The 24,094-nt window shown below is 38.6% G+C and overlaps 1 protein-coding gene across 3 annotated transcripts in view; it reads left to right on the plus strand.

The window, feature by feature from the left end:
• Window positions 1-24,094, plus strand: part of LOC133458599 (G-protein-signaling modulator 2-like) — a 29,663-nt gene that overhangs the window by 3,524 nt on the left and 2,045 nt on the right. Inside the window, exons 1-14 of one of the 3 annotated variants that reach the window (XM_061738664.1) lie at window positions 5,074-5,292; window positions 10,643-10,867; window positions 11,049-11,184; window positions 13,072-13,211; window positions 17,331-17,454; window positions 18,185-18,300; window positions 18,646-18,801; window positions 19,394-19,502; window positions 19,743-19,899; window positions 20,155-20,246; window positions 20,569-20,751; window positions 22,011-22,170; window positions 23,354-23,539; window positions 23,895-24,010. In XM_061738664.1, coding sequence (XP_061594648.1) covers window positions 5,153-5,292; window positions 10,643-10,867; window positions 11,049-11,184; window positions 13,072-13,211; window positions 17,331-17,454; window positions 18,185-18,300; window positions 18,646-18,801; window positions 19,394-19,502; window positions 19,743-19,899; window positions 20,155-20,246; window positions 20,569-20,751; window positions 22,011-22,170; window positions 23,354-23,539; window positions 23,895-24,010 — 2,040 coding nt within the window. In that variant the 5' untranslated portion in view covers window positions 5,074-5,152. Of the gene's footprint in view, window positions 1-5,073; window positions 5,293-10,642; window positions 10,868-11,048; window positions 11,185-13,071; window positions 13,212-17,330; window positions 17,455-18,184; window positions 18,301-18,645; window positions 18,802-19,393; window positions 19,503-19,742; window positions 19,900-20,154; window positions 20,247-20,568; window positions 20,752-22,010; window positions 22,171-23,353; window positions 23,540-23,894; window positions 24,011-24,094 lie in introns of those variants that run through there. The other 2 variants (XM_061738665.1, XM_061738666.1) reach the window with 2 other exon arrangements.

The following is a 24,094-nucleotide window of genomic DNA, read 5'->3' on the forward strand; positions in this document are numbered from 1 at the left end:
TGTAGATTTCTTATCTGTGAGCTTAAAGATTGTTTAGAAAATGTTTGTTTCGCTCTGAGCTCAGTAGTTGACGGTATCTGGGTCGTCCTCCGGCTGTGTTCACCCAGGCTGCTGTTGGGACTGTTGGGTTGATTGTCATGTACGGCAGCGTTTGCCTGCAGCCTACACAGGACAGGGAGCATTTAATCACATCCGTCAGAGGTGGGATGCATGGGTTCCGGGCTATGCTCTGGAAATAACTCGCATTTTCTTTTAAATATCTTTGATAAATAGACCAATATGGTGCATTATCAAGCAGCATGTAGTAGGGATGGGCGGTATGGACTAAAAAATGTATCACGATAATTTCTGGCATTTATCCCGATAACGATAATAATGACGATAAAAGAAATACCAATTCAACTCCACCTTTGTAACTATAAATTTATCACCATTCAGTCTTTGGAGCCCCCAAAACACTGCTCTAAAAGAATACTAAATGCTACTAAACTACACCAATTAAATTGATAAAAACCAATTAAATGAGTTACACCTGTACTGCAAAACTGGAATGACTCAGATCCGCCATGTTTCTTTCTTTCTTTCTTTCTTTCTTTCTTTCTTTCTTTCTTTCTTTCTTTCTTTCTTTCTTTCTTTCTTTCTTTCTTTCTTTCTTTCTTTCTTTCTGTACGTACGCACGTACGTATGTTGTGCGTGGATTTAACACAGAACCATAAATCAGCTTTACACAAAAACGTCATCAACGGGAATTTATCGTTTTTACCGTGAGATGAAAAATTCTTATTGTGGGGAATTTATTTGACGGTTTATCGTGAACAGTAAAATATCGCCCATTCCTAGCATGTAGTTACAAAAGCCCGAATTCTTTTTTTTTTTTTCCACAATCTGTTTATTGGAATTTTCAAATAAAACAACAACATTACAATAACATTGGTCAATGGAGTAATAATGCAACAATGCAAGAAGCAGGCAAGATAAAAACAGAATAAGACCAAAAATAAACCAAGAATGATGACATGACATGACTGAATAAACCAAGAAAGGACAAACACTACAAACTAAAGAACAAAACTCAAGACGAAGACTAAAGACAAAAAATAGCTTAATAACGTAAAAATATATAAATGCAGTATATGAATAACAACACAAAATACTAGAAAATAAAGTAATAGCTGCTGGTCAGTTCGGGATCTGTCATGTCTCAACTATATCACTGAAATATGTAATGGGTCACTCGGGAATCGCTGGGAAGTCCAGCTCTCAAACATACACAAAAAACGGGTCCCACGTCTTGTAAAATTTTCCAAGGGAGCCCCTCAAAACGCATCTAATCTTTTCTAGTCAAAATTAAGGACTTCTCTTATCCATACTGTGTGCGAAGGAGGAGTTGGAGATTTCCACTTGAGTAAGATCAAGCGTCTCGCTAGTAGACAAAAGCCTGAATTCTGATGAAGAAAGAAGTGACTCCAGAGTAATAGTAGTGTACAGTTTGTTTTTCGAAAATTAGCCACACTTGCATCCGTTGTGAGTCTGTTAAATTATAGGACTAAGCTCGTTGTTAATTTGGACAAGTCAGTAACACAATGCCTCACTGTTTTACAGATGATTGACTCTGGCTTCCCTGCAGGAGGTCTTCTCAGAACCTCAGTGTTAATATTTAATTGAAGGACTGAAACCCTTGTAAGAAAAAGCACTTGTGATTGATTTTGTTTTTTCTTCTGATTTATAGATATCTTTGATATTTGAGCTGGTGGGGATTTTATAACCACACTTAGTATCATATCTAGAAGACTTATGGCTAAATTGTTTGCAAATGTGGCATATTTATTGCAGAACCTGGAGGACAGAATAACAAATTGCATCATCACACTGTCATCTTGAGCACTGCGTACAAGCCCCTTCAAGTCAGCGCTCCTGCAGCCTATTTTACTCTGGATGAATTCCATTCTCTATTAAAATACAAGCAGCTGATTGTACCTCTGAGTTACCGACAAAATCCCGCAACAAAGATTTTGCTGACCTATATTTAATGCCAGTTCCTTTTGCAAGCTAGAAATGGAATTACGTTTGTTATATTTGAACAAAGACAATAAAACTAGCTGTATACTCTCAGACTCTAAAATGAAAAGAAATTACATTTTCTTTTTTCCAATATGGGACGTGGAGGTGGCAGGCTTTTCCATATTTTTTGGACTCAACTCAAGTGTTGCAACAGTGAATTCTTACCTTAAGCATCATTGTGTACGTTCAAAAGAGAGATGCTCTGTAGAATAAACACGGCATATCTAAATCTTTGGATCTTTAATGAGCTACGTCATTAGGTGGGAATTGCTTTGTCGTATATTTCAAAACTACCACTACCTTTGAAAGTTATGGAGGCAAATAATACTAAAACGCGGAGCAGTACCCTAATTACATAAATTCAGTTTATCACCGGGACCACAAGTGTTACTTAAAGGGGACCTATTATGAAAAACAAGTTGTTTTTTTTTCTTGCTTTAACATATATAAAGTGGTCTCCCCTCAGCCTGCCAACTCAGAGAAGGAGGAAAGCAACCAAATTCTGCAGTGTCTGTACAGCCGCCCGGATGAGCCGTCCAGTGTGATGTGGCTTCTACGAGCCGTTCAGATTCTGCTCCCGTCGTTACGTAACGACGGGCGCGATTTACATCGGTTGGCCTCTAATGCGTGAAACCACGCCCACAACTAACTCCGCCGGCCGGAGCTTCCGCCATTTTTTCGTAGCGGTGTATCGGGTCATTCAGGCAGCCAATCAGCACAGTGCCTCATTATCATAGCCCCGCCCACTCAGAATCCCACATAGATAATTAGGTTAGAGAATGAGATGATAAAGACATGTCTCAGAGGCTGAATTTCTAATTTATTTAGCAAAAACAATCAAAAGCTTGTTTTTAAGACATTCAAGGCCTGTTTAAAATAGGTATTAGATGCCATAATAGGTCCCCTTTAAAAAATTAACCGAATGCGACCCAGACTAGCCAATGCAGATGCTATCATGGAAAAATTATTTAATCATTACCCTTACTACTGCTCCAACTTCTGATTGCACATGCTGTCATACACATGACAATAAATACCTTCTTTTTTTTCTCTTTTTTTTTTACTCACCTGATATGAAGTGTGTGCTGCAGACACAAGCATTTTTCATAATTGCTTCTCTCCAGTCTTTTCGCCATATCAACTTTAACCAAAGTTGTCTCTTTTGTTGGTGGTGTTGCGGCTGGTATACAGTAGAACCTTAATTTAGAGCCATTGGTTATATTTCTATGATTCTGGCACCCAACAACACAATAAAACAACATCTTAAAACTTATATACAGCCTAATAAACCAGTGGCTGCTTTACAGCTATCTAAACACAGAGGCATGTAATCTTTATTGTTGGGGTTCTTCCCTTTGAAAACTTTTATACTCCGGCCCAAACGTGTGTGAGTGGGTTTCTGAACTTATTGTTTAAAATGCTATTAACATTTCAAACGTTTGTTAATCATAGTTTGGTCTGAAGCTTTGCGTTCCCACCATGACTAGCTGCAGGGGTTGTGAAAGTTCACGAGGTAGCTCCGACCCCCACAGAAAGTTTGCACAAATTCCACCAATCAGAAGAAACTTGAGCCCCGAGACATCGGATCAGTCAGAAAACACTTAAAAACTATTTCATGTTGTTTTTCAGGAAGTTGTTTTTCCTGTAATATTTTCCTTTATTTTCTCTAAAGTGATTTCAAAACTGTTTAGAGGTGTGATGGGTGATGGGCTCATGAAAAATTACCCTTGATAAAAGTACCTACTAATGGCCGTCCACTTTAAGTTACTAATTGCTACGGTTATCTGAAGATAAATTGATTCTGCACATATTGATTCCTCCAAATCCAACCAACTTTCTACTTTTCATATGTTTTTTATTAGACGCCGTGTCTTTATTTCTTTCATTCATATAGTCAAAATGTATTTAGCAGAAACACTTATCTTGGTCAACAGTAGGGCTGGGCGATATATCGAGATTTTAATATATATCGATATATTTTCAAACACGATATGGTACGAGACAATATCGTTTATATCGATTTAAAAAAAAAATAATAATATATATATTTTTTTTTTATGATTTTGATATAACTTATTTTGTGACAAATTGACTTGAATGTTTTATTTGAGATTTGCACAAATGTTTTGTTATTTGCACAACTGTCAACCTCAGTAAAGTCTGCCTGTTACTGTCTACATTGTATTAATTGCACAGTGTATTTTAATTTAATTGTTATGCAGGAAAGGGATATTTGTTTTATTTTATTCAAGAAGCATTTTTATTCTATATATGCAGGCAGTTTATTTTTATTTCATTTGTTTTATACATTTTGATATTGTGCAGACCTCTGTTAATAAAGGAACCTGTGTGACATTTGGCACGAGGCTTTGTATTAAAACTGACTGTTTTTTTAAGGGTTTGCCTCAGAAAAAAATGAAGCTAACAGAGATGCTATGCTATAATGCTTTGGGGGAAACCCCAATTAAGGCACAGAAAAAATATCGAGATATATATCGAGTATTGCCATTTAGCTAGAAAATATCGAGATATGACTTTTGGTCCATATCGCCCAGCCCTAGTCAACAGTAAAATATAATACTAGAAAAAAGAAAATGCCATTTCTTTTCATTTTAGAGTCTGAGAGCATGCAGCTTGTTTTATTGTCTTTGTTCAAATATAACAAACATAATTCCATTTCCATAGTAGTTGTTGAACAAATAGCCTTAAGATTGACTGGGGCCACTTAACATGGCTATGATTAACACTGAAGTCTGAACTAATTGGACGTGACACCCACCATCAGGTGGCTTATACATGCAGGTTACCGATGGTTACTTGTCTCGGGAATACAGCAATCCTCTAAACATGGCAACCCAGCTGACTACTCTCACTTTAAATCATTTCCTCTCAGTGGCAACCTGCTTTTAATCCGTTTTCACCTCAACAAAAGGTCCACCCCCCCCTCTGGCACCTGCTGTTTAAGGTTGATGTAAACTCTGAGAGGATTAAGTCCTTTGTTTTGCCGTTACAACCAGTTAGCAGGGTGCTGACAGAAAGGGCAGCAGGTCCAAGGGGAGTTTTTTTTTTATTTTTAAGGGCCGGGGACGTTATGTGTATGTACATGAAGGAAGAGAGGGAAAAGGATGTTATGCAGAAAGAGTGGTGTTTGCTGCAGAGAGTAATCGAGAAGCTTGAAATGTCTGTCGTGTCAGCCTGCCTGGAGTGCATCAGGCTGGAAGGAGGCAACAGGTATGTGAACCCGTGTATGTTATCTCTGACCTCAGATTGACTGCAGTTCATTTTTGTTCAAAGTGAGTTCACATTTTTGAAAGCTATGTATTCATTACACACTAAACTTAGTTTGTACATGTTATAGTTTCATGCAAAATGCAACTGAAACATAAATGTGGGAGCTTCTAATTTGGGGAAACTATAAATTAGAAAGAGAAAATAAAATATTTAGTTTTGTTTTCTATATAAGTAAATCTAAACTATGGTAAGTTTTTTGAAATCATGAAATGGACAGGCGTATAAATGGAAATGTCTCACAGCAAACCTGCTTTTCTTGCTGAAACCAACATAACCTCAACCGTAACCATCCATTTCCTTAAGCATCATCAGAGATTGTGAACCAGGAAACATACTTAGAAGAAATGCCTTTTGTCTGGAAGCCTAAATTCTCTGTAAGATGATCAACGTTGAAATACGGTTAGGCAGAAACACTAAATCCATGTTGAATCCTGGTCGGCAACAAAAAGAATACGTTGATTAGACATTGATTACACGTTGTTTTTCGAATTGGATGATTGATTGATGGTTGATCCACCATCAATCGTCGACTTTAACCAAAAATCAACCTTTTTGACAATAATTCAACATTGATTTAACGTCTTTTGCCTTCTATGCCTCTTTGGTCAAAGGTAAACTAAGAAGGAGTTGTACTTTGCTTCAGGGAGCAGCTATATACTAACAAAAACAAATGCCCAGTATTTTTTTTTGTTGTTTTTTTTTTTTAAAGATGTTTAATTCAGTCTGTAGACTGCAACACAATTGGAAAGGAAATAATATGAAACATGTACAATCACTTCCCAAGTCTAAATACAGTGAAGTAATAGTGTTAACATGGTGTTACTCAACAGTATAAAACATTTGGCATGTGAAATATACATTTTTGGCCGTTTTAACTCCGTCTGTCTAATACAGTAAACGGTGATGATCCTTGTTAGCTTCAGTGATGCAAGACGGTCCTGTAAATTTGCTCGTCTTTTCCTGTCAGCTCTGCTGTCACGGCTGGTGTGTTTTCATTGTGTCTGTGTGTGTGTGTGCGTGTCGGTGTGTGTGTGCGTGTCGGTGTGTGTGTGTGCAAGCGCATGCATGTTTGCATGTATAAATATCTGTAGAGGGGAAACTGACACACGTACAGTTTTTTAGGCAGAAATCTGTCTTTCTCTGCACAAACTGCAGTGAGATCAGAGGTAAGGGAGAACTTTAAGCATGACTACTGGGTTCTTTTCTAATCACTTGCAACAGACTTATGGATAATAGTGTCCAGAGAAATTTTTATGAAATGGTTGTAGAGCAAAATCTAGATTAAGGTGGCATTCTGAGACTTGGGAAATTGTATTCTGGGTTAAATTTAACAGTAATGCAGCCCTGCTGACAAAAATATTTCAGTTTTACCACTGACTTTTATCCTTTTAAACTGTTGTAGTGATCCCTCTTAAAGCCGCCTTATGAAATGAGAGGCAGCATCCTCTTGAGCCACCTTAAGACCAAAGTAACTCAATAGTTTTAATTTCTGGGATTTTTTCCCCCTCCCTTCAGCTAACCAGTTGTTTTTTCCCCTGGCTGGTGGTTGTCTGTAGGTACTTTCAGACATAAAAGTTTTTCCATAGATGGCATCACTATTTGCAGTAGTTCCCCTCCTTTTTTTGTGTCCACACCACAGCCGCTGTGGCCATTTTTAGTTCATAGCCATGCTTTCATATGGTCTCTTTGAGCTTCAGAGCAGGAAACAATGTGATGCAACTGTAATTCATCCTCATGACATTGGTGTAAAGAAAAAAAAGGGGGGGGCGCATTGTAAATCTCGGTATGGAGACAACCACATAAACAGCAGTTCTTAATATTAGCCCCATTAAAACAAAACGCAGAGGAATGGAGCAACAGGGTAGCTCCGGATTTATTGAGACAGTTGAGAGTGGAGGAATCATGGGATGTATGTGTGTGTATATGTATATATGTGTATATATATATACCGTATTTTCTGGACTATAAGCCGCTACATTTTTCATAGGTTTTGAACCATGCAGCTTATACAAAGGTGCGGCTATTCTGTGGATTTTTCGGTCGGGGCGCTGTAACCGGAATTAGAATCAAAACTAAGACAAAATAAATGCAAAGAAGAATACACTACTTCTTCTTTAGCAGATAGAAGTAGGTAGAAGCAGATTTCAAACAGATAAATAGATAAATAAATACCGGTTATTTTCTCTTGGTTCTGTCCCGTTTTAATCAGCAAAGTTGCTGCCGTGTTAAAAGACACTGTTAGGAAAGGATCTATTTAGGTACAAACATGTACATCATTTACAGTTCAAAATCCTTCTGTACATGTAGTAAATATCTAATCTAACAACATAAATATCTGCGGCTTGCATATCTTTTTTTTTAAATAGAGCGGATGCGGCTTATATACAGGTGCAGCTTGTATATCTTTTTTTTATTGTTTTTTTTTTTTAAATAGAGCGTATGCGGCTTATATACAGGTGCGGCTTATAGTCCAGAAAGTACGGTATATATATATATATATATATATATATATATATATATAATTTTTTTTTTTTTTTTTTTTTTATGTTTCATCACTGGCTGGTCATTTTCTCAATGTTCCTATCTTCATTGTGATTACAACCAGAGAAAAAGCCCATGAAGTCTTGTTCTCCTTCATGGATCCCTGTGTCTGCACCATAAAGGCCGGCTATGATTAGGCAGATTAATCCACGTCAGAGCTGCAGGTCTGTGTGTCAGACGGCCAGGCCAGAGCTGCAAGGCTGCAGAGCTGCAGAGCAAGAAACAATGCAAGCTGTGCTTTATCTGAATTCATACAAAAGCTGCCCAAACTGATTTACACACAGTCTTGCAGAAGTGTTTTTTTTTTTTTTTTTTTTTTTTACCTGATCTGCCACTGATGTACTGAGGACTAATTGCAAAGTTTTGGTGTTGTACTTGCAAATATTAAAGACAATCTTTGTATTAACAAAGTACATTTTTGTAAAAAAGTGGAGATCACTGGGTAAAAGTCCCATCACATGCCAATATGTCCTGGGCAGGACTTGATCTATGCAGGTCCTTAAAAGCCTGCCCTGGTTGATCACATGTTTTACTTTAAATGAGACCAGTGACAGAAGGAAAGAATGACATCAAACTCTATTAAAATGACATAAAACAAGTGATTAAGACTATAAACTCACTGGGAAAATATTTGACTTTTAAAAAAAGGTGTTTTGAAGTTTGTAGAGTTTTAACGTTAAACCCAGTCTATCACATGGTAGAAGGCATCATGGGTTGTGTGATCTCAAAGCATGATGGTCTCTGGTTTTACATCACTGGCAGTTTCAAACCTACAAAAAGGGAAGATGGAGGTCGTGAATGGCAGCGTTTCCCACAAAGTGAGAGCTCTGGGTGAGACACATCTGAGTGTACTTTGTGTTTGTGGTATATTGAAAGGTGCATATTTTCATTCCTGGGATGTTCTTTTTTTGGGGGGGCTTGGTGTTTGTGACGAGCAGGAAGTGCTTCATTCTATTTTGGATTTATAGTTGTTGTGACTGGTTTCAAAAGTCCTGTTTTTTTTCTCAGTTCAGAGGAACATTTGTGTTCTCTCTGTGTTCTGCTATGAGAAATGATGTCAAACAGAGGAGACCACATCAGAACTCAAGAACTGGTGGTATATTCACAGAGTTGTCGTCACGAATACTTGTATAAACTCTAACTTTTTTTGAAAAGATCCTTTTATTTTCCATCCCCATTCCCCGCTGCCACCAGCACGAGGAGGGGCGGGTTATCTGGAGCTTATCCCAGTTCTCAGGTGAGATGGAGGTCACCTGCTGATAACACGACCCCACTGAGACAAATGAGACTAACAAAATTTAACCAAGTAACATTAATCAATTCAGATGTTAATCACTTGACCTTGCTGTTTATCTTTTTGTTTTAATGGTGATTTAAGAGGGCTCTATTTAGTTTATTTTCTCTGTTTCTGAGGTAACAATTTGCTTCCCTACTGTTTATATGGTATTACTACAGAAATGTTCTTGATTTCACTTCATATTTTATGTTGATATTGTTGATTCTTGACGTGGAAACTTCCTTTCACCTGTCTACAAATTCTGATAAGGAGCATGATATTTTTAATGATTCATCTGGGAAGATGAATGGACCGTTTCTGACAGTTTTCCATAACTCCATGGTGCTTTAGTTTTTTTTTCACTGTTCTCACAGAGTAGCGAAATGAGAAATCTTAGAAAGAAAAATGTTATCTTTGATTTTGAACGTCCGCCAGATTGTGTTGCAATCTGTTTCAGTAATTTTCATGAGAATTCTGAAGTAGGTTGGCCTTTTACCACTCGTGTGTGAGCGTGCGTTGGTGCGTACATGGTGGAGAGTAACTGTCTGGTGCAGCAGCTGCTCTGGGGCTGACATGAAGGCGCGGCAACGAGTGGTGGATTCTGCTCAAAACAGCAGCCTCTGTTCTTTAGAGAACACTTACGTGAGCAGAAGCAGAGCAGTAAATGTTACAATTCTAACTACGGCTTTGGTTATTCATTTATTTACTTATTATCTATTTGAAGCCCTGGCCTCAGGAAACAGCTTTTCACTCTGTGGTATTTTTTAACACGTTGTATGACAACAAAAGTACCTTGAACCTAGGACCGGGGATAATATGGACCAAAAGTCATATCTCGATATTTTCCAGCTGAATGGCCATACTCGATATATATTGATATTTTTTCTGTGCCATAATTGAGGTTTCCCCCAAAGCATTATAGCATAGCATCTCTGCTAGCTTCATTTTTTCTGAGGCAAACCCTTAAAAAAACAGTCAGTTTTAATACAAAGCCTCGTGCCAAATGTCACACAGGGTCTGCACATTATCTGCACATTATCAAAATGTATAAAACAAATGAAATAAAAATAAACTGCCTGCATATACAGAATAAAAATGCTTCTTGAATAAAATAAAACAAATATCCCTTTCCTGCATAACAATTAAATTAAAATACACTGTGCAATTAATACAATGTAGACAGTAACAGGCAGACTTTTCCACTGAGGTTGACAGTTGTGCAAATAACAAAACATTTGTGCAAATCTCAAATAAAACATTAAAGTAAATTTGTCACAAAATAAGCTATATCAAAATCATAAAAAAAAAACTACTTTTTAAATCGATATAAACGATATTGTCTCGTACCATATTGCGTTTGAAAATATATGGATATATAGTAAAATCCCTATATCGCCCAGCCCTAGCAGTGAAGCATATTGGCATCACTGTTGGGCTCAGCATCACTTCTCACAGAGGTCGTGCTTCTTTTAGCAGGATGGAATCGTCATGTCTGGATCTGGCTCTGGAAGGTGAGCGTCTCTGCAAGGCCGGCGACTATCGCACCGGGGTCTCCTTCTTTGAGTCTGCCATACAAGTTGGGACGGAGGACCTCCAAATCCTCAGCGCCATCTACAGCCAGCTGGGAAATGCCTACTTTCACCTTCAAGAGTATAATAAAGCCCTGGAGTACCATCGGCACGACCTCACACTGACCAGGTGAATCATTCCTCCATGAGTGAAATACCCTACTAAACGTAGGAAATGATTTCTAATTATCCAGCATCTGTGCGTCGTCCTGTTAGGGGTCATGGGGATGCTGGAGTCTATCCCAGCTGCTGTCTGGTGAGATAATCTAATCTAATTATTTCATTTTTTCCCACCTCTATTGCAATTCCAGAACAATTGGAGATGAACTCGGTGAAGCCAAAGCCAGCGGTAACCTCGGGAACACGTTGAAGCTTCTAGGGCGGTATGATGAAGCAGTGGTTTGTTGCCAAAGACATCTGGACATTACAAAAGCCATTTATGATAAGGTGGGTCATATTGTTAAATTGCATTTTTAGAAAAGTATAACGCAACAAGGGAAATGTTGAGGTGCTGATCAGCTGAATCCAATTTGTGATAGAAAACGTGCAAGTGTTTCACACTTCGGCTCCATATGAGTTTCAATTTATTGCTCTGATCTTTGTTTTGGCTCTGGCAGCTCTTGCAGGATCAGTGCTCATGAGACGGTGGTTCTGGTATGTTATGTGGGCCACACCTCAATCTCACATCTGATAGTAATTAGATCCTTGCATTCTGCTATTAGGGAGAAAAAAAAAGCCTATAAAACATTTTAAATAAAGGGTAGCCACTGTGAACCCAAAAAACACGTAAAAAAAACAAAACATATACAAGTCTTACAGTAAATGGTTATATAGGACTTTTTTGCAGCAGCTGCAGTTCTACAAAGTATTTAACAGTGTTTTTCTCCTGCAGCCATTCACACAAACACACTCTCACTGCAACACTTCCCTTAAATGAATAATACCGTCTGTATGCAGCGGCACCGTTTCTGTCTGGGCAAAGACGGGTCTCTGTCTCGGCCCGCGGAACGTTCCACACGCGGCAGGGCTGGCAGTCCAACTTAAAACTCTGTCAGTCTGTCTGTCTGTCTGTAGGCCTGTTTTGAAAAAATCGATTCTCCGATTTTAAATCGATTCTCATATTAATTCCTACAAATCGATTCATATGTCTAAAGATCGATTTAAAAAATTAAAAATAAATAACATTTTTTTTTTTTCATCATTACATTACAACTTTTGGTACTTTTTTGTTTATGCCCAAAAAAGGAATATTTTGTTGGACACGAGAATAACTGGTGCCATTTTTTTGCCTTTAAATATGTTTAAAGGTATGAAAACATTAAAGTTTTCAGTTATAATTGCATAAATTGTCTATATTTCTTTGCTTTATATACTGTCTTGGGGTACATTTGCATAAATGTTAAAAACCAAATTCTCATCAATGGGGAAAAAATAAAACCGATTTCATCTATCTCTGTTTGCTGCCCTGGATCTGTTTGATAATTCTGACCCACACGATGTTTCTGAAAGCAGTTCTATCAGCATTCTGGGAAGTGATTGGTCCTTACAGCATCATTAGCTGCCAATACTTGCTGTTGAATCTCAATATAATACTAGCATTAATATGTTGCATAACTACACAGTCATATAATTCATGCAACAGCTGAAAAAACAGTTTTATTAACAGTAACCCAAATCAATATCGAATCGGATCGAATCGGATCGTGATAATCGATTCTGAATCTTAAGAATCGGAATCGAATCGATTCTTGATATTTGAATCGATCCCCAGCCCTAGTCAGCTGTGTCACTGTTGGTTTTACAGATATGTAAAAACTCTGCAGGAAGTTAGAAAACATGTACGTACCTCTCCGGGATCTAAGCAAGATAGTTACATGTGTACGTTTCTTTTTCCGACTTCTTCATGTGTCCGTTTTTTTAAACTAATCAAAATCAATTACATTTGGAGCAGGAGTGTGAAACCTTTTTAAGTTATTTTTTTTTTGTATTACAATAGAGGATTAGATCCAAATAAAAGAAAACCATTGGCTTTCTTTTTGTAAACGAAATAAAGATTAACTTGAGTTCAGCCATTTGTTAGAGAAAAGTTCAGCTGAGAGTTTTATTGACTTTGATCAAGTGAGCGGATTCAAATTTTCAAAAAAAAACACCACATAACATGCTCTTTGTTTTGGGTCTGCATGACAACTGCGTAGAGTCAGTTCGCCAGTCTCTAGAAGTTTGTCAGTTTGCATGCAAAAAAGAGAGAGCCTGATGTCAATGTATTTTAAGTATGTAATTACAGCGGTGGTCACTCTGGTTTAATTCTGTGAAAAACTGCTGTGCGTGCTGTAGGTTGGGCAGGCTCGAGCGCTGTATAATTTCGGAAACGTTTACCACGCCAAAGGCAAAAGCATCTGCTGGAGTGGAGCGGAGCCAGGCGAGTTTCCAGAGGAGGCCCGGGTCGCCCTGAGGAAAGCTGCACAGTACTACGAGTGAGTTGGTGTCTCTGCTTACTTCTACGTATCGATTGTTTTGGCTTTACCTCTGAAGCCTCGAGCAGTCACTCAGAGACTCTGCTGGGGAAGCTGTCCGGAGCCTGAGCTGAAAGTCGGACGTTAGATCCGCATGCTGACCTCAAATAATCTTTGCTTAAGATGCTTAAACTGAGTGTTAGCCAAACGCTCTGGGTAAGAGTCTTAACATACATTAGCGGGGGTGTTTTTGTTCTGCACACTCTTTTATTTTGAATTTTACTCCAAGATGACGCCGGTTCTCCACAGTGAAACGTTTTAGTTAACACTTGCTCAACACTTGCCACCTAAATCATGATCCTCAAAATAACAGCGTCAGATCTTTTTTCATACAAACTACATTTCTGAAAAAGTTCAAGTAATAAATCAACAGTTTAAAGAAGCCCTGTTTTTGCTCTTTTTATTACAGTTTTAATACCCATCCTTTTTTATTTTCCAGTCTCTTTTCAAGACCAGAACATACAGCAGCACCATCAGAGAGAGACCTCTTAATCAGTTGGCTGATAAATCGTTTGGCCGATTATCACAGCCTGACAATCAGGGACTACTTAAACTTCCTTCACCTTCTCTTCCCTTTCGCCCCTGCCCTCTATCCTCCACATCCCCTCTTCAGCGTGTCTTGATTTCAGCTTTGATTCCAGGCATCGCTCGAGGCTTTGGAAAGCTCAGTCAGTTACTCCCACATACAAACACGTTTCCAGTTGGTTACTCATCTTAACAGATGTTCAAAACAGCCAGAAGTATCTAAAGCAATACAGCATCCAAACCGGAGTGGTAAAATGCATTAAATGTCTGGGTTTCCGAGAAAAGCTCAGTTGAAAATCTACAAAAGTATATTAAACAAAGAATAGAATGGAAACAAATGAATATTGTAAAAAGAACTTAAAAATACTTTCTCCATTACGCCTCCACGGTCCAGCTGCGCATTCACAGTGAAGCCACAAAGGCGTAATATTCCCATTCCAGTGTGTGTTCCCACAAAGTATTACAACATTCTGCAACATGAAGGCGGTCCGTTTCCTCTAATTCATGGTTTTGTTGCACAAAGGTCCTAATGTCTCCGGTCGCTGGCTGCTTTATTTGGACAACGCTGAATAAAACACAGTGCTGAGTTAACAACCTGGTTGTTCCTTCGAACCACACACGGTATAGCTCCCTGCAGCCCCGGGATATTTCCCTGCAGCCGTGGGATATTTCCATGGCTGCAGGAGGAAATCATCAGCTGGTTTCAGCCTTTTACGTTATTGAGCACGACAACAGCGCTAGGGCTGGGCGATATGGACCAAAAGTCATATCTCGATATTTTCTAGCTGAATGGCGATACTCGATATATATCGATATTTTTTCTGTGCCTTAATTGGGGTTTCCCCCAAAGCATTATAGCATAGCATCTCTGTTAGCTTCATTTTTTTCTGAGCCAAACCCTTAAAAAAACAGTCAGTTTTAATACAAAGCCACGTGCCAAATATCACACAGGTACCTTTATTAACAGAGGTCTGCACAATATCAACATGTATAAAACAAATGAAATAAAAATAAACTGCCTGCATATATAGAATAAAAATGCTTCTTGAATAAAATAAAACAAATATCCCTTTCCTGCATAACAATTACATTAAAATACACAGTGCAATTAATACAATGTAGACAGTAACAGGCAGACTTTTCCACTGAGGTTGACAGTTGTGCAAATAACAAAACATTTGTGCAAATATCAAATAAAACATTCAAGTCAATTTGTCACAAAATAAGCTATATCAAAATTAAAAAAAAAAAAAAAAAAATTTAAATCGATATAAACGATATTGTCTCGTACCATATCGCGTTTGAAAATATATCGATATATATTAAAATCTCAATATATCGCCCAGCCCTAAACAGCGCTCGACCAGTAGGCAGTGCTTCAATGTCGAGGTACAAATGTTGTAATGATTCCAGTCCAATCGACCTCTGCCTCTCTGATCGCTGCGGTTGAAAACTTGTTAGTATATTCCTTTTCTTTCCCAGCGGGTCTTTAGCTTGCTTGTAAATTGCCCAGGCAGTCTGACGGCAGGCCTGAACGCTGCTGTCGGGTCTCTCGGCATCCCCGTGACAGACTGATACCATCTTCTGTGTGGAGTTTGCAGCCATCCTTGCACCCTTTTCACACCTTTCTGCAATGAGAATTCACACAGCACTTGTTTCACCCTGTTACTCCGCTGTGATACTTCCCAAGGCGGAAGGAGGTGTAACAGCCGCAGAACGAGATGTTATGCGGTTACGCCTGTCGGTCATCCACACAGCACGGGTGGTGGAAACGATTATACAAAGGGGGAATATGTGTGTGTATTAGGGATGGGCAGTATGGACTAAAAAAATGTATCACGATAATTTCTGGCATTTATCCCGATAACGATAAAAATGACGATAAAAAAATACCAATTCAACTCCACCTTTGTAACTATAAATCTATCACCACATTCAGTCTTTGGAGCCCCCAAAACACTGCTCTAAAAGAATACTAAATACTACTAAACTTCATCAATTTTCTTTCTTTCTTTCTTTCTTTCTGGCTCATTTCCTTCTTTCTTTCTTTCCTTCTTTCTGGCTCATTTCCTTCTTTCTTTCTTTCTTTCTTTCTTTCTGGCTCATTTCCTTCTTTCTTTCTTTCTTTCTTTCTTTCTGGCTCATTTCCTTTCTTTCTTTCTTTCTTTCTTTCTGGCTCATTTCCTTCTTTCTTTCTTTCTTTCTTTCTGGCTCATTTCCTTCTTTCTTTCTTTCCTTCTTTCTGGCTCATTTCCTTCTTTCTTTCTTTCTTTCTTTCTTTCTTTCTGGCTCATTTCCTTCTTTCTTTCTTTCTTTCTTTCTTTCTGGCTCATTTCCTTCTTTCTTTCTTTCTTTCTGGCTCATTTCCTTCTTTCTTTCTTTCTTTCTTTCTTTCTTTCTGGCTCATTTCCTTCTTTCTTTCTTTCTTTCTGGCTCATTTCTTTCTTTCTTTTTCTTTCTTTCTTTCTTTCTGGCTCATTTCCTTCCTTCCTTCCTTCCTTCCTTCCTTCCTTCCTTCCCTCACACGTACGTTGTGCGTCGATTTACCGTGAGGAATTTTTTTGGACGGTATATCGTGTACGGTAAAATATCGCCCATTCCTAGTGTGTTTGTGTTTTAAATGTATGTATGTATGTATGTATGTATGTATGTATGTATGTATGTATGTATGTATGTATGTATGTATGTATGTATGTATGTATGTATGTATATATATATATATATATATATATATATATATATAAATCCTGTCCGTATGCCGTAAATCCTACACTTACTGCTGACTGTACTTCTGGTTGGATGCTAAACTGCATGTCATTGCTCTGCACCTGTACATGGGTAATGGCAATAAAGTTGAATCTAATCTAGACTGTTGGTGTGAGCAGAGCTGCATATTTATTCAAACCCTTTACTGCGTCTAAATGAATCTGCTTCCTGATTTTTCTCCACTGATATTGAGCCACATAGAAAGCACTGGATTAAACCAATGGCTGTTATTGTTTGCCATCTATTCACCTTCTAAACTGAGAGAGGTTTCAAGACTGAAGTATTATTTTGACACGTTGAGAAAGCCAGTCCTCTCTCTGTTCCCACCTGAAAGTCGGGCTGCGGTATCGTGAAGTGGTATCAGCGTCGATCACATGAAAAACAAGGTCAAGTGAAAAGTTTAGATATAAAGTGAAAACAAAAGAACCCTTCACCGCCCTGCCTTCACTTCCTTTCTGAATGTAACAGAGCAGACGTAACCCTGCCCCGGTGTTGCTCTGCGACGGCATCTGGTGCCAGTTTTAAAGGTGTAACAACAATAACCCTGATCCCATCTCTGTCCTTCATCACACCTAAACTGGCTGTAAATATCTTCCAATGTTTAGCTGGGTTCAACCATCACACAGGAACCAAAGGGAGGGGTTGTTTTTCTCAGAAGTCATCACAAAAGCATTTTTGAAAACAGATCACATCAGTTTTATTCTGTGAACTTTTTAGGTTTAGATTTAAAGTAGAAAGACGGGTACATTGTCATCTTTTGTTTTGTTTGTTTTTATTTTATTAATAAAGAGCAAACTTGTGCCTGGCGAAGGAGTTGGGTGATCATGCAGCTCAGGGCCGCACCTACGGGAACCTGGGGAACGCGTACTATCTGCTGGGGAACTTTGAAACCGCAGCCGCTGCACATCAGAAGGTAAGTAGCAAACGACTTAAACTAGTAAAAACTTATACATATACATTACCAGAGGTGTCAAGTAACAAAGTACAAATACTTTGTTACCTTACTTAAGTAGAAATTTTGGTTATCTATACTTCACTGGAGTAATTATTTTTCAGACGACTTTTTACTTTTACTCCTTACATTTTCACGCAATTATCTGTACTTTTTACTCGTTTCATTTTAAAAACAGCCTCGTTACTCTATTTCATTTCGGCCTTTAAAAAAAAAACTATCCAGTTAAATTGCTCCATCCGGCTTGAGTGAATTTGGTTGTGGTTGAATGAGAAGTAAAAACATAATACCATTCCGACACCCTATTGGTTCGTACGCGTCTGCTCTCTGAAACGCATGTTAATGCTCAATAGTACACATATATGGTTCTTTAATATATTTGCATTATACTAAGATGCATTCATTTTCAATGACATTTGTCCTTAATGGCTTTTTCCCCCTTACATTACTTTTACTTTTATACTTTAAGTAGTTTTGAAACCAGTACTTTTATACTTTTACTTGAGTAAAAAACTTGAGTTGATACTTCAACTTCTACAGGAGTATTTTTAAACTCTAGTATCTATACTTCTACCTGAGTAATGAATGTGAATACTTTTGACACCTCTGTACATTATGTACTTCTATAACGTCTAAAAAACCTTGTCTCGCCATCAGTAACATACACCCTACTTTGTGTCCCCCTGGACAGCGGCTCCTCATTGCTAAAGAATTTGGGGATAAGTCTGCAGAGCGGCGGGCCCACTGCAACCTGGGTAATGCTTTCATATTCCTCGGGCAGTTTGAAATCGCAGCTGATCACTACAAGTGAGTAAATCTCAGACTCAACACCTTTCTCTCCCTGTAATGGACATCATGTGTGTGTGTTTACTTCTTCCTATGAGCCTCTCTGTACTATAAAAGTTCTAATGACATCAGGAGAAAAAGAGAACGACAAGATCAAACTTAAATGATTAACACCAACACCAGGTCTACCTTATTTATACCTATAAGCAGTTCTAAGCAGCATGATTTCTTCTTCCCTTAACATTTTTCAGACAGAACTGCTTTTAAAGTGAGAGTAAAGCGGGAAAAGAAAGGATAAGTAAACCTTTCCTGCACCCACCCTACACATTCTTTGACCTTCCTCTTCCCCTTCTCGTCTGCCCCCAGGAGGACTCTGCAGCTGGCCCGGCTTTTGAAAGACAGAGCGGTGGAGGCTCAGGCCTGTTACAGCCTGGGCAACACCTACACACTACTGCAGGACTACGAGAGAGCCATCGACTATCACCTCAAACATCTGGTCATTGCTCAGGACCTCAGTGACCGGTATACCACAGAGGCCGTTTGTTGCCAGCTTTTCTCCCAAATGATTGTCTGTGGGAGTGTGTAGCGAATGGAAACTGATCTGTAAAAATTATATAAAAAAAAAACAAACTAGGTAGGGTTTACAAAGATGGAGAATTTAATGTGTAATTCACTGTAATTTATCTTGATAATCTAACAATACTGATCACAAAGGTGCAAGTACGTCCATTTGAGAGTAAATATGCAATCACAGTTTTTTTTTTTAGTAAATAGTTAAGTCATAAGCTTATACGAACATTCAGGCTTCTTCTCTACATGTTTCTGCAAGTGTTCTGAATCATTTATGTTTACTCATACACATATTTTTAAATACCCGTAGTAATATTTATACACAAAATTACGTACAGTCAAGTACATGCAGATGTGAGGTTGTTATTTAGCGGCTACGATAACCGCTGACTTGTTGAGCACCAGCTGTAATTGAGACCTGGGCACAAGTTTAGGCTTTGGATCCGGCGGTTACTGTTGCGCTCTGTCAGTTTGATGAATGCCCTACCCATTCTTGCTCAATGTCAGTTAAAGTTGCTCAGCCTGTTTCCCTGTCTGTCTGCAGAGTCGGAGAAGGAAGAGCCTACTGGAGCTTAGGAAATGCCCACACTGCCCTGGGGAATCATGAGCAGGCCATGTTCTTCGCTGAGAAACATCTGGAAATTGCCAAAGAGGTGTTTGTTTATAGTCCATCTCCCATCCGAGTCTACTCAGCCGTTTTCTTTGAGCCACAGTCTCCATCTAGTGGTGGTTTAATGAACTGCAGGGAAAACCTCATTGCTCACTTAATATGGACGTATAAACTCAGTTATGTGTATGTTATACAGCCAGCTTATATGAACTCTATGCTGTTCTTATTGTTGATATTTGTGGGGAATAAGTTGACACTAAACTGAATATTGTCAATGGTGCAGACTGGAGATAAAAGTAGTGAAGTGACAGCCAGGATGAACTTGTCCGACCTACGGCTGGTCGTGGGCCTCAAGTCCAGCTCTAACGCGCAGAAAATCTTCGGTAACACCGACAGCCCTGCTCTCCCAGAAGGCCAGCAGTGTTACATCAACCTACCAGGTAAATAAATGCCTTCTCCTCAGCGCTGCACCAACTAACCAATCAGTCTGTTTTTACATACCTGAATGAGTCCACATGCTTTAATTAAACAATGTGTGTTAGAAAACTATGATGTTTCAGTGTTTTAGAGCCCTCAAAGTTAAACTTCAGTTTCGAGAAAGTTCTGGTTTCACACGATGCTTTACCAAATCATTGCTGCCCACTTGTAATCCTGGTTCGTCTTTATCATAATGTTGAATTTTCTGTTTGTTTCAGGGGTGAAGTCTTCGTTCAGGATGAGAGGCAGTGCGGAAAACCTGAATCAAAGTGCTGATAAAAATCAGAGCCGCGATTTGCAAATTCACCTAGTACGTATGATATTAGTCACAGCGGGAACTTTACTTTTTTGTCTTTTTAGTGCTGATTGAAACTGAAACTGCAACCCTGTGAATCCCTCTGAAGTCCAGAGAACCTCCTCATCCTTTCTTTGTATTAATGCATGATATTTTAAAGCTATTTCCCAAGTGAACATCATTTCAAATGTACAGTATCTCATTTGCTTAAGAAAAAACATGAGAACCCTAGTAACCTTTTTTATTAAAGCTTTAGTGAGTCAAATATAGAAAAAAAAAACCTGAATCTGCGTATTATGAGTAAAGTTTACTTAATCTGTGGACCTTGTTTGTTCAGGATAAAGAAGTGGACTTATTCCCGGATCCATCAAAAAACAACACAATCATGGCATCTACTAAACTCTTCCTCTTCCACCGGCTGAGAATCAAGAAGCAGAAGGACAGCAAGTCTTCTAAAGACCAGGAGGAAAACCACGCGGAACATGCGACCTCTGAGGAGGACTCACCTGTGTCCTCTAAGGTGAGTTACAGTAGCTGATTGTAAAACACGACATCCCCATAATGATAATTGACCTTAATAGTTCAATGTGAAGCATCGATCCTGTAAGAAAGACTCACTATCAGGGATGTTCACCCTCATGCAGAGGGTGCATTTAAGGTCTGCTAAATGATAGTGGTAGTAGTTGTAGTAGTAGTACGCTTATAATTTAAGACTTTAACTCAAAAACAAACTCCCAAGCTTTTAAGGATTCTAAGTCCAGTTAATCCTTTTCTTTTTGATTTAAAAACTATAATGGACTCAAGTTGTTTCTTCTTCCAGTATTCTTTCAAAAAGCAACTTCACCAATGTACGCATACATACAGGACTGTCTCAGAAAATTAGAATATTGTGATTTTCTGTAATGCAATTACAAAAACAAAAATGTCATACATTCTGGATTCATTACAAATCAACTGAAATATTGCAAGCCTTTTATTATTTTAATATTGCTGATCATGGCTTACAGCTTAAGAAAACTCAAATATCCTATTTCAAAAAATTAGAATATTCTGTGAATCTCAATCTTAAACTGTAAACCATAATCAGCAATATTAAAATAATAAAAGGCTTGCAATATTTCAGTTGATTTGTAATGAATCCAGAATGTATGACATTTTTGTTTTTTTAATTGCATTACAGAAAATAAAGAACTTTATCACAATATTCTAATTTTCTGAGACAGTCCTGTATACAAAATAAACAGTTCTTGTAATTTTGTGAAGTTTTAAACAACCACATAAAAGTAGTTAAAAGCTGCAGCATCCTATAGCTTCTATCAGTGACACCAAATGTTTATGTTAAACCTTTATTTGAAAACTTACATCATCTGTTTAAGCCCTATTTTAATCAGAAAATGCAGATTATTGATGCAACTACTGAATCACTTACTCATTTGATCTCCAATCAGATTTTTTCCAATATACCAAAGGTTTAGACGACTGACAAATCAACCAGTCGTTTCAGCGGACAATAAATACTTAGAGATAAAAATCAGACGTTCAAACCAGGAAATCCAGTTCCTTCCTCCTTAAAGCACTCTGATAGTAAGAATAATGGCTAAATGTTATTGCTGTTTGTCCTTTCTGTCCTACTACTATCGCAACAACACATCATCAATAGGGTAAAACTAACTTGTCTCACGACGGTCATCCTTTTATTTATCCTTTTGTTGAAAGCTTATCAACTGATGTGAAGCTTCTTCTTTCCGTTATTAATGACTCTTCTTTGTTTCCCTGTAGAAAAATAACCGGGACACTATTGGAGAGGATAGCTTTTTCGACCTCCTCTCTCGTTTCCAGGGCAACAGAATGGACGACCAAAGGTGCACACTGGATGGCCAGAGCCCTCCTCCTGCCCATCCCTCTCCCTCCTCCAACTTACCTGTAGCTGAAGGCCAATGTGAGTCGGTACTGTGTTTTCAGCAGCGTTGGCACCATATGTGACAGCTCTGGATTTTTAAATCCTCTGTCAGGGTTGAGTACTAAAAGAAACCTGACTTATTGAGTGTCTTTTCCTCATTTAGCTTCACATTCAACCTTCATTAAACACAGGAAAGAATCTTTGGGAATAGTTTCTACTTGAGCACGGGCACAACATCCTCCTGCCCATATATGGTGTGAAAGCAATTTGTCGACAAATCTGTGTCGTGTTTGTTCAGTGTTGTTAATTCTTTGTTTTGTTTGTGTCGCTTGATATTCCACCCAGAATCTCCTAGTTTTGGTTTCATTGTTTAGCCAACAGAGTTGCATTTCTGGATCTTGTAGATTTATTCTCGTTGGGTTCTTTTTAACAATCATTGATCCAAACAAGAGCCGTCATACTCCATAAAGATGAGACTGAATTTTCTACTGATTTTGGGTGAAATACTACTTTCAAATTCATTTAAAGTGGCCATTTTATGCTTTATTTTCAGCCATATAAATTTTATTCTGGTATTTCTAAAGTAGATTCGGGCCCAGCATAACTTCCAAATCCTGAATGACAGTTACAAAGAGAGACTCTTCATGAAAATGAGCACATATAGAAAGTGTTGTCTGATTGCTCAAGTTTCAGGAGGCTTGCTGATGGGCGGAGTTTAAAGCCTCTTTCTTTAGAGTCGTCTTGAGAAGGAAATGCTGATAGGACTAACAGATGCACCAGGATGGATCCTGGCTGAGAAGTTAGAACCTTTTCCTTTTTAAAATGACAGCTGAAGCCTTTTCTGGATCCAGACTGTCGGAGAATATGAGCCTGCAAAGAAACTCTGCCGTCTGACATCATAAAAGGCTGATTTTTAGAGAAAACTTAAGATAAAGGAACGTCTTCAGTCCTCAGCACCCTGGAAGTGGAGTTTTTTTTGCATAGGAATATGAAAACAGATGTTTACCCCTGTTTGAGCTTTGAGTTGCCTCCAAGATAAATCATCAAAACACTGCAGATAAGTCAATTAACATGGAAGAGCATAGCATGGCCACTTTAAAATAAAAAAAGGCGTAATTTGTCCCTTCTTTTCCCATAAATACCTAAACAATCCGAAAAAGTATTGTGTAAATGAATATAGCCAGCTGTTCATTACTTGCCAACGATAATTGTCTTTTTGCAGGTATTTCAGAGCACGAAACACCATCACAGGATCCTGGACATTTCCTGGAGCTGCTGGCCAGCTCCCAGGCCCGTCGTCTGGACGACCAGAGAGTCAGCCTCAACCAGTTTCCTGGCTTACGTCTCAACACCTCCAACCCGCCTCGTTTACCCTCCACCTCCAGCACAGACCAGACGCCATCAAATGGTTAGTTAGTTAGTTGATATTTATTTCCGCATCAAAATCAAAAACAAAAATCAACAAACAAGATAACACAGGTTTTTCCCTGGTCAACGTTGTGATTATTTGACCGAAAAGGTCTGGGCTTGAAGCATAAAGCTTATCTTGCCCACCATGGTGACACAATGTTCAATTTTGTGTCAACTTTAGAGAAATATGACAAATAATTCTACAGCACAGTGGTGGCTCTTGACTTTGCTTTGAGATGAGCGTGTGAGAGTTACAATCCCGTCACAATGGTGACGGGATATCAGGCACAGTGCATTTTTGCCACACTCGCCTCCTCTATTATTGCTGAAAAAGCTCTTGTTTTTCTTCCCAGCACTAACATCCAGTGCGGACAGCAACGACACACCCTCCCTCTACAGCTGCCTGGAGGCCAGTGCTGAGCAGCCCGAAGGGGACGATGTCTTCTTCGACATGCTGGTCAAGTGCCAGGTCAGAAAGAAAGAAATATCTGTGGTTATTAACTTTTAGTGCATGCAAACAGGCGTGGGCAGATTTGTTGGTACCTTTCAAAAA

The sequence above is a fragment of the Cololabis saira genome, chromosome 13 (genome assembly GCF_033807715.1).
Source record: "Cololabis saira isolate AMF1-May2022 chromosome 13, fColSai1.1, whole genome shotgun sequence".
Taxonomy (NCBI): domain Eukaryota; kingdom Metazoa; phylum Chordata; class Actinopteri; order Beloniformes; family Belonidae; genus Cololabis; species Cololabis saira.